At 50.9% G+C, this 9,443-nt stretch overlaps 5 protein-coding genes across 5 annotated transcripts; 3 read left to right on the forward strand and 2 right to left on the reverse strand.

Annotated features, from left to right (window-relative positions):
- Nucleotides 1-201: 201 nt before the first annotated feature.
- Nucleotides 202-1,691, reverse strand: KRP23_8590 (Protein MEMO1; the record flags this gene model as incomplete). Its single annotated transcript, XM_067894047.1, has 9 exons — nt 202-426; nt 509-587; nt 663-737; nt 817-896; nt 965-1,042; nt 1,105-1,195; nt 1,260-1,361; nt 1,434-1,518; nt 1,589-1,691. 9 exons carry the CDS (start codon nt 1,689-1,691, stop codon nt 202-204), a joined length of 918 nt encoding a protein of 305 aa, XP_067743519.1.
- Nucleotides 1,692-2,673: 982 nt separating this feature from the next.
- Nucleotides 2,674-3,141, forward strand: KRP23_8591 (uncharacterized protein; the record flags this gene model as incomplete). The annotated part of the gene is made up of 1 exon (XM_067894048.1): nt 2,674-3,141. The coding sequence occupies one exon, from the start codon at nt 2,674-2,676 to the stop codon at nt 3,139-3,141; it is 468 nt and encodes a 155-aa protein (XP_067743520.1).
- A 381-nt stretch (nt 3,142-3,522) lies between these two features.
- KRP23_8592 (uncharacterized protein) lies at nt 3,523-4,368 on the reverse strand (the record flags this gene model as incomplete). The annotated part of the gene is made up of 1 exon (XM_067894050.1): nt 3,523-4,368. One exon carries the CDS (start codon nt 4,366-4,368, stop codon nt 3,523-3,525), a length of 846 nt encoding a protein of 281 aa, XP_067743521.1.
- A 2,737-nt stretch (nt 4,369-7,105) lies between these two features.
- On the forward strand, nt 7,106-7,597 carry KRP23_8593 (uncharacterized protein; the record flags this gene model as incomplete). The annotated part of the gene is made up of 1 exon (XM_067894051.1): nt 7,106-7,597. One exon carries the CDS (start codon nt 7,106-7,108, stop codon nt 7,595-7,597), a length of 492 nt encoding a protein of 163 aa, XP_067743522.1.
- Nucleotides 7,598-8,109: 512 nt separating this feature from the next.
- Nucleotides 8,110-8,808, forward strand: KRP23_8594 (uncharacterized protein; the record flags this gene model as incomplete). Its single annotated transcript, XM_067894052.1, has 2 exons — nt 8,110-8,299; nt 8,369-8,808. 2 exons carry the CDS (start codon nt 8,110-8,112, stop codon nt 8,806-8,808), a joined length of 630 nt encoding a protein of 209 aa, XP_067743523.1.
- Between the last annotated feature and the right edge of the window lie 635 nt (nt 8,809-9,443).

Raw genomic sequence — 9,443 nt, forward strand, 5'->3', positions numbered from 1 at the left:
CTGCAGCTCGATGTAGACGTTCATTCAAAATACAATCAATATGCATTCCAAGGTACATCGACGCTTTCTACAACAGCAAGCGCCTCAGAAAATAAACATGTAAACGCTTATGAATGCAAATTACTACCTAGCAGTACGCAACTGGTTTGATGCTGATATGCTGCTATTCTTTCTCGCAATGCTCACCGAGATGGCTACAGTCTACGGCTCGCTGTAAACGATGGCTGAAGCGTAGCTCACGGACGAGTCACCGTGGCGCATACATGCGCTGCTCTGAGCGTACTTCACGAACTTGAGCGTGCACTTCAATTTCTTTGAGGCCAAGATGCTGTGCAGTAACAGCGAAATTGGGTGGCGGCCGCAGATCGTATTGTTCGTTTCGTCCAGGTATCTCGTGAACCCTTCCGCATCCAAACGCTCGATGAACTGCTTCCAGGCAACACACGAACGGTATGAGTCCTTGTTGTTACAGTGTCCCAACCAATTGCGATCACCCAGGGTCACGTACACCCATGCCTTGGTGGTCTAAATATTTGATGTATTCATGGATCTCGCCATAGGTCGAGTCGTGTGGCTGGTAGCGGAATCTGGGATATCAAGTAAATGACATCGTTACTTTGCCAACCACAACACACAGAACTACATTGAATTAGCCTTCGTACCGAGGTCCCCAGTGACAGAAGTCAGAGCTGATTACGAAAAGGTTTTCGTCGTTTTCCAGGTACGGTGCCAAGATCCTGTATTCAACAGGAAACGAGTGTTAGTCCTACAAGTCACAAAGGACAAAGTGCACCGAGGACCAATACAAGACCGTACTTTCCGTATTCCTCGTCCATTTTGCTCTTTGTGTTGCCAACCAAGATAGGCACCGCCGTGAACTTGCGACCATTCATCACCTGCAACAAGAACAGCAAGAACATGAGCAAAATGCCAAGCAACAGTATTCCAGTACACCCCACCACACCTTGTAGATGAAAGGGAGGTGCATTTCGATGCTATGCTCATCCTCGTCAACATCCATCGACATGGTGGCAAATTTTCCCTATTCTCCACAAAATCAATCATCAAACCCGTTCCAGCACAAACAAAACTCCTCCAACTCACCGAATCCACGAGTTTCTCGTTCACTTCATGGTCGATCACAATGTTTCCCAATGGAGTCTCGTACTCGTGCGCGGTTGACACGGCGCACCCACTACAAAATCAATCCTCCAATGAGCTTCACCTCTTCTCTCCCCACTCAAAAATCCCCCACCTACCGCAGATAAAAGTGGTGCGACGGTCCCAGGATGAAGACGCGCTTGATGCGGTCCAAGTCCAGCAGATGGTGGTACGCGTACGCCGCTGTCGGGCCCGAGTATCTACCACAGTGCAGCCAATCAACAGTCATTAGAGCTGCAACTCGTCGTCGTTCTCATCTCCTTCATACGCACCGGAAACCTGCGTGAGGCCCGATGATGGCGCGGATGCTCGGCTGCTTCTGTTGTGTGTCGCTGTCCTCCGCCGCGCCCAACCAGCCTGCAGCACATGACCGTGAGCCAGGGACGCCCCCCCCCCCCCCCTTCAAGGCGGCACCAACACCACGCACCTACGAGCTCGCCCTCGAGCTCGTGCTCGTCGTGTGAGTACCAGGAGCCCGCGTGGGTGGCTAGTCGCACGCGCACGGAACTCGGCTCGGGCTTCTTGGACATGGGATCGAGATCTTCTAGGTCCAAGCTTCTTCCGGAAAATGACCCAGAAGAAGCATTTTCATTGGATGCTTTGTCAGGTGTGTGTTTTTTTTAATGTATTTTTTCAGTTACCTTTCCCCTCGCCGCGGTGAGTCATCACGTCGAGAGCGAAAATGCTGTGCTGGTTGTCGGATGGGGCAACTACATATTATGCTCGCTCCGCGAAATACATGGTTGTTCCGTGGGTAAATCAAGCTGCTACAGATGCTGCGAGCAATGCCGCGTGAGAAATTCAAGGCAGATGGAACCAGGAGTTCATGTTGGCTGGGACCTTCGATCGAAAACATAAAATAAATTCCGCAAACGTGCTCACTGTCAGCGACTGGCGTGGCCACATGCTGCATCTGCAATACTGGGAACTCGTACCAAAATGGTCGAGCATATTGCGATAATGCCAGTAGCGGTTATCTATCAGGCGAACATTGACGAGCTCGATACGACTGGATCGGGCGCACCAGTCCCTACCCGAAGCTTGAGTACAACCAAGCGTTGCCTCACGCCCTTCACCTTGAACTACGACTTGAATGCATTGCAATGCTGTGTTTACCACTTTTACCCACTTTTACCCACGTGGGATCGAGTGATGAGAGCGTCAGGTTTCGATGAACTTCCACTGGCCTGAATCATACGATACATTTGCGATTGGCATTATCAGCACCGGGGCGTCTGGAGCTGGGTGCTGTAATGGTGCGTGCGAGTGGAGCTGCTGTTGTTTAGTGGATGGTGAGTGTCGATGATTTTCAGGCAAATCTTCCTTCATGGCCTCACTACTGTATTTTGGTCTTGACAACCAATCTCACTGCGTTACAGCAGTATATCCAGCTCGCTAACGACTAAAGACGCATCAAAGGCTCCAGCTAGCTTCACCTCTGTCTTTGCTTTATCAAGACGTACCCGCAACAGCAGATCGACTGCCCGTACCAACGCAATACCCAAATTCAGGATGAGAAACCACCACCGCTACAAGCACACAGACGACGAGGATGCCCAGGTCCTGGCGCTCAACAACTACGCTGAAGGTTTCCTAGTGAAACAGGGCGCGCGTGTCAAGAACTGGAAGCGCCGCTACTTTGTGTTCCGCGACGGCTACCTATCCTACCGTAAGGACCAGCGCGAGAACTCCAGGGTGCTGGGCACGGACGTTGTGCTGGACGTCTTTTACTGGTCCGGTGCGGAGTTCGGCTTGGCTCTCAAGCTTAGCAGCGGTCGTTCGCTGTACGTGTCGCCCGCCTCCGAGCAGCAGGCATGCATCTGGTACGAAGTTGTGCAGGGCTACGTCATGCGCCAGCAGATGACCCGCCAGCTCCAACATGTTTACCGCCAGCGCCAGAAGCATCTCGAGCCGATCTGGGAAACCGATAACGCCGCGGAACAGAGCGCCGAGCTAATCCAATACGGCCTCTTGCGCTAAATGAGACCCTCAGCCAGCCGAGTTCAATTCTTCGCGCAAGCCAAACCGCCCGCACAGACTACCAAACACAAAGTTCCTTTTACCAGCACGAGTGGCATGCTGTTCACAACAACAACATCCACAAGCAAGAACCATCGAGTTTGAAGCCATCGGAAGCTTCATCGCCAGCACTACCCGCGATTTCGTATGCCGTGGCTCAGAAATCGCCATACAAACAAGGGTTGATAGAGATGCTGAACATATCTTCAATGCCCCAAGGCTTGAGTGACCGCAGGACCTGTTCTCAATCTAAACATCCCAGAAGAGGAGCACTGCATCAATCAGAAGCAAACGTCAATTCGTTTTCCCATTGTATATTGTCATCTACACGTAGTTTGACTTTTACTCTGCTGCTTGCTCTGCAGCAGCTTTCTTCTTCTCCTCGCGAATGGTTTTGCAGCTCGTCTTGTGATTGACCCAGTCCTCCACCTGGTGCTCCTTGCAGCAATAGAAAGCGGCCTCACACGCGCACCGCAACAAGCTCGAAGTGCCCTCCGCCCTCTCGCCATCGCGCGTCGACGAACCGCAGTAACGACAGCCAACTTCCGCTGCACTAACCTCGCCCACCATCACCTGCTCCAGGAACATGGTCTCGAACGTGTACGCCACGTTGGTGAGCAACGTGAGGATGACCTGCTGCCGCATCTGCAGCGTGAGCCACACGTCCGCCTCCATGAGTTTGCCCTGATTGATGAGGTTCTTCTTCTCCTCAATAACCTCCGGCGACGCCGAGCGCAGCAGCGACTGCACATTGTGTTCCGGGTCTGCCAGGTCAATAAAAGCCAGCGACACGTGCTTGAAGGTCTCTCCCGAGAATGTGGGCATTGTGGCATTGGCTCGAAGGGACACCAGGTAGAGCAGGTCGTGGCGGCTGCACTGGTCTCCCTTGGTGGCGCGCGCGTTCATCAAACGCAGCAGCACCTTCCCGTTCTCCTCCAGCAGCGCATTGAGCGTCAGCTCGGGCGTGAGCAGCTGCGTGGCCTGCGGACGTGGATCCTTGGGGTCATAGGCGACGGGAATGTCGGGCGACGCGTTGCGCAGTAGAGACACTTGGCCCGCGTGCGGCAGCGCCAGGAACCAGCGCATGAAGGCGGATGCATTCGCTCGCCAGAAACGGGTCAGGTACGCGGCGGGCGACTCCTCTGACCCCGGTGCTACGGGCGCACCAATGTCAACAGCTCCAGTCATTTTCTAGCCTAGGAAATGTCTGTGGTGTGCAATGCTAAACTTTATGTGCACCACCTTAGAGCATCTACCGACTTCATTGGCTTATTACGGTCGCCTGCATATAACGGTCAGCCAATCAGATATCATTATTTGTTTCAGATGGGTCTGACAGTAATATATTACATGGTTCACTCGCTATTCATTTGGCAGCATCATGAGCTGCGCGCGGCAAACGGCGTGCGAGTGATCGTGAATTTCCGTGAAGAAAATCAAAACACCTTACATAAATTAGTATCGGTGACTCTAATTGCGGTGACTACTGTAGTCGTCAGCACCTTGTAAGTTTTTGTTTTATTGCGTCACACTTTGAGCGACGGATCTTTTTACAAAAGCACGGATATCGATGCAAAAAGGCCTCGTTCGTCTGCAAGAGAAAGGAGCCGCGAGACGTGCGTCGTATTATCAAGAAGAACGACGACGCAGCAACTGCTCGAGCTTTCCGGAGCGATCACGGCGCATCTGAAGACGAAGTGAACAAATTTTGGCTGGCACGATCCGAGTGTGTAGAATCTTCTCGCTACACCGCTCGGTCTTTGATAAGATCGTTGGCACTATCTAATTCACGATCATAATTACCTGAGCGGCACATGATTTCACAACCATTTCAGACTCGACTGAGCTGTAGTTTTTCGCCTGGTTAGTCTCGTGGAGGTAGATCCCATTTTTCCGAGTGAAGGAAGCAACCCTTCCGTGGAGGAGCGGAGCTGCATATGTTGACGCTGCTAAAATATCTAGGAATCTACGACAGGAATCAAAATAGGTGTGTTTCTGGGGATTGCTAGTGGGTGGGTGTACAACTACCTCTACTAATCATCTTATTGCAGTGATAAAGCTTGAGGAAGCTACCCTTACCTGGCCATAGACGAAGTGGAGAGATGCATGCTTGCTTGGCGAATAAAAACTAAGTATCAGTTCACCAACTGCATAGATATCACGGACGGAACACTGCTACCACTGAAGTTCAAAGTACAGCATCGCGAAGAAGACCACTATCAACGCACTAGTTACATGTGATGACGTTGCTCAAGTTCGACATATTGTCGTTGGATGGCCTGGCTCCATTCATGACAACATGAACAATTCAATGGTGCTTCGGCTTGATGAACACTTCAAGAAAACCGGTAGAACCCGGATTAGATCACTAGTAGGTCAGATCATCAGAGGTCAACAGGATAGGGGGGTTCATATGGCAGTCAAGTATGGACATATGGAATTCAATAGAGACGGAGGGGGGGGGGGGGGGGGGGGGGGGTACGTGCAAGTACATGTACATATATCAATTTCCAGTTGTTCCATGATTCTTATTTCGACGAAACAAGCAAGAAGATAGAACGTCTTCTCGGCCGTCCTAATCAACATGTTGAAGCAGAAAAAAAACGTGTTAGTCGATGGGGCTTTCAGGTGTGTTCCTCGCAAATCCAAACAGTGCATTATCTTCAGCACCTATTAATACAACCGTCCTACACGTGCCTATTTTTCTGCAGCGTTCCTTCTCTGCACATCAAAGAAATACGCCATGTATTCTCACGCGATACGATTTGCTCTCGATGAGACCAACTCCGCTATAGACCCAGAGTTCTTTTATTGCGACTTTGAAGCGGGATTAGTGAGATCTATCCGTGACCATTTCCCCGATGAATCATCGGTTGGATGTCTCTTTCATTTTAAGCAGGCATGCAGAAAGAAAATGAAAGCGTACGGTATTTCGGATAAGGAGTGCTCACTTGCTATGAGCCCTGGGTTTGGATATGCTCCCTGTCATCAAGTATGACAAAGTGAAGAAACAAGGTCTTTATTGGGTGAAGCAAAAACTTGTTATTGATTGTGCATCGCTGGACGTCCATTTTTCGGAAGGTACGTGGGCGAAATTTTGGAAGTACTTCGACCGCACTTGGATCAAACGGTTTCTGCCTTTGCTTTGGAATGATGAAACTATCTCGAAACTGCTGTCAATCAGACGAACAATCCATTGGAGCGGTTTAACAGGGAAATGGACGATGCACTCCCCGCCCCACATCCAAACCTTCATGATCTTGTCGTTGGGATTGAAAAACGTGTTCGGCGATATGTACACCTGACGGCAGACATCGATATAGGTAAAGTACGTGATCCTCCTCGACTTCCGATTTCAATCCAAAGACTATAAATCTGTCTAACATATGTTCGAGCTTCAAAAGCGAGAGTAGTGCGTGATAGACCTAAGTAGCAGTTTGGCAGCGGCACGCAAATAACCCGGTGATCAGTAACTAATCACGCGGGAATTGGATTATCTCGAAGTTTGCGCAGAAGATGGTTCAGATGTACAGCTGGGCTGTCTTTTGTTTCATTGTAGGGCCACTAATATTTAGCGTGCATGCAGGAACACGCTGTGTCGTTTATCAGGTGTTGAGCTTATTCATTGTCCAGAGACTCAATTCCAATAAGCCCGGACCTTTCACTATCCAGGCATGTAGCAATCTAACAGCTGGCCCGGTTGCTGCAGCCAGTAACAATGGCTGGCAGGTAACGATTGTTCTGCAGTTCTTGGGACCAAGCCACTGCGTTTGGCGCGCGAAAATTGGTGGCTGGCGACACAGCCTCTCCATCTTGCCGTGTTGCGCCTCTCGTGACTTCATGAGCAATTTTGCTACCAACCCGACAGTCTACGACCAACTTAAGCCGATGGCTCCCCGCAGAACCCAGCGTTCCCAAGCAGTCCATGCTGGCATTGCTCGATGAGCGTGAGGTTGAACGGCGCGCTGAATATGCAGAGTTTCCTCTCCAGCCGCCTAGTGACGAGGAAGCTGACGCGCAGGACTGGCCCTGCCCCATCGTCGACTCCTGGTACAACGAAGGCGGTGCAGAGGCTGTCCGCCGCCTGACGAATTTCTCGCCGCGGGAATTCAACCGTCTCTGGGCCAGTGTGCGTCCTCACGTGACCCGATACTGCAACGTGGGTCGTGGCCGACGCTCTGCCCTGGCAGGCAAATATGTCTTCTTCATGACATTGTCGGTCCTCAAGCACGGCGGAACGTGGGATATGAACGCCGCCATCTTCTCTATCAAGACACCGACATTCGTCAAAACTATCACCGCTTTTCTGCACGTTTTGGCGCCGAGGCTGTACGACGATTGGGCGCGTGCCAAGGCAGACGAGACAACGATGAGAAACCTGGTCACGTCTGGTCGAGCTTTTCCGAACTTCCCGTGAGCCCTGTATGCAACCGACGTGACCTTTCAACAGTCGAACTGTGACGGGGGTCACACGCACCTTAGCCTTAGAGGAAGCGTTAACGCGCGAACCACAACAGACGCCTGGCGTCTCTGTTGTAAGCTTGCCTTCCAGTCGTTTCCGGGTACCGGGTACCAAACGACTTGCGAACTTCCAGGTTAGAGTTAAACTGTCTGTATTAATCTCACTTGTAAGGTACTGTAAACTATCTGCATACTGAACTCCTGTCTAAACTGACGATCTTCCAAATGGGTGGCCCCCATTTGATCCGCTACGGTAAGTCCGACTCCGTACCTAGTGTGATGTACACCATCGTACTTAACGTGCTGCCGAGTGCCACACACCAACTTGTGTGAAGTACGTACTCGTACTTAAGGTGACAAGTGTGAACCACACCGAAGAACAATGGGTCTCCCCGTTTCACAAGTTCTTTTGCTCGGCAACGGTGTAGGCCAGCGTGGCCCCATTACACGAACCGTCCGACCGGATCGATGGCCGAGGTGATGCCGTTCTACAGCGCGAATCACAAGCTGTACGGCCTGAAAGTCGAAGTGTCCGTCAATCCACGAGGGTTTGCGATTAACTGCAGCGACCACGCGCGTGGCAACACCCCGGACATTACCATGTTTCGGGATAACACGGAGTTCCACGACGCTATTCGCTTGAGGTGCGAATCCGACCGTAATCTGGCTGATGGAGGGCCGCTGAAGGACACCTTTGCGGGCGAGTGAGCGCTGCTTGCCGATAAAGGTTACCAGGGTCTTGGAGACCAGAAGCGATGCATTCACCCCAAGAAGGGGAGGAACCTGTCAAGAGCCGACCAGCAGTTCAATGATGAGGTCTCAAGTGACCGCGTGATCGTCGAAAACTTCTTCGGGCGCCTGTGCACCTTATGGCGTGTCTGTGCAGACAAGTACCGGTGGAGCGAAGATTTGTACGACGACATATTCCAGATTTGTGTGGGTTTAACAAACTTTCACATCGAGTGCAACCCGCTGCGCGAACACAACGCGGAGGAATATGCTCAGCGCGAGCATCGAATGCTTGCAATTGGCAAGGAGAAGGCGCGAAAGCATCGTCTTTCGCAGGAGAAGTACCGCCGCCGGAAGCAAATGCGTCACCGCATGTCACTCGACGATCTCCCCCGTCACCACGATACCGACGAGAACTCCGATGCTACGCAAATTTAGATTGAAGTCAACAACCAGGTAACTAGTCAGAGACTTGCTTCACAGATAAACATCTTGCTCACCAAGAACTCGTTGATGCGCTTACATTTTGTTGATATACATCGTATATTCCTTGTAAATTATTTTTTTTCAGATTATTAACCATTGTGCCAGTAGCTCGTGTGCTACACACAAACTGGTTTAGTGATCAAATAGATCTTATTCGGCCCGATCCACGCAGCTTCGCGCCAGTCCGCCGGATTGGTAATGCTAATCTACACTACAAAGCGATGATTCAAGAAGATAACAGCTACTACGATGCAGCGTCAAATCTGGATTCCTAACTACGAGCAGACCTTGGATGCTCAGTTGGCGAAGTAAAAAATATTTGAGCATAAATGAGCACTTTCATTAATTTCCACGGTTCATTACTTGCCTACCGAAGGGCCGGTATTTCTCGTCTAGGACTGGAGGATCAAGATCTACTTCAGTATTGACAAATGTGTTGCAAAACTCAGCCAACGGTTTACATAGCCCTTTTCCGCCTGGACAAGTTGATTCCGTGCAAAATTAACCCTCTGATGGGGCATCGCTGCAGTAATCTGGCCTTGGTAGAAATGCTGTAGCTCCCGTAGCTCCAGCTAAGTCGCCAGAAA

This window comes from Phytophthora ramorum (genome assembly GCF_020800215.1).
Source record: "Phytophthora ramorum isolate Pr-102 chromosome Unknown Phyram_PR-102_s0007, whole genome shotgun sequence".
NCBI lineage: Eukaryota > Oomycota > Peronosporomycetes > Peronosporales > Peronosporaceae > Phytophthora > Phytophthora ramorum.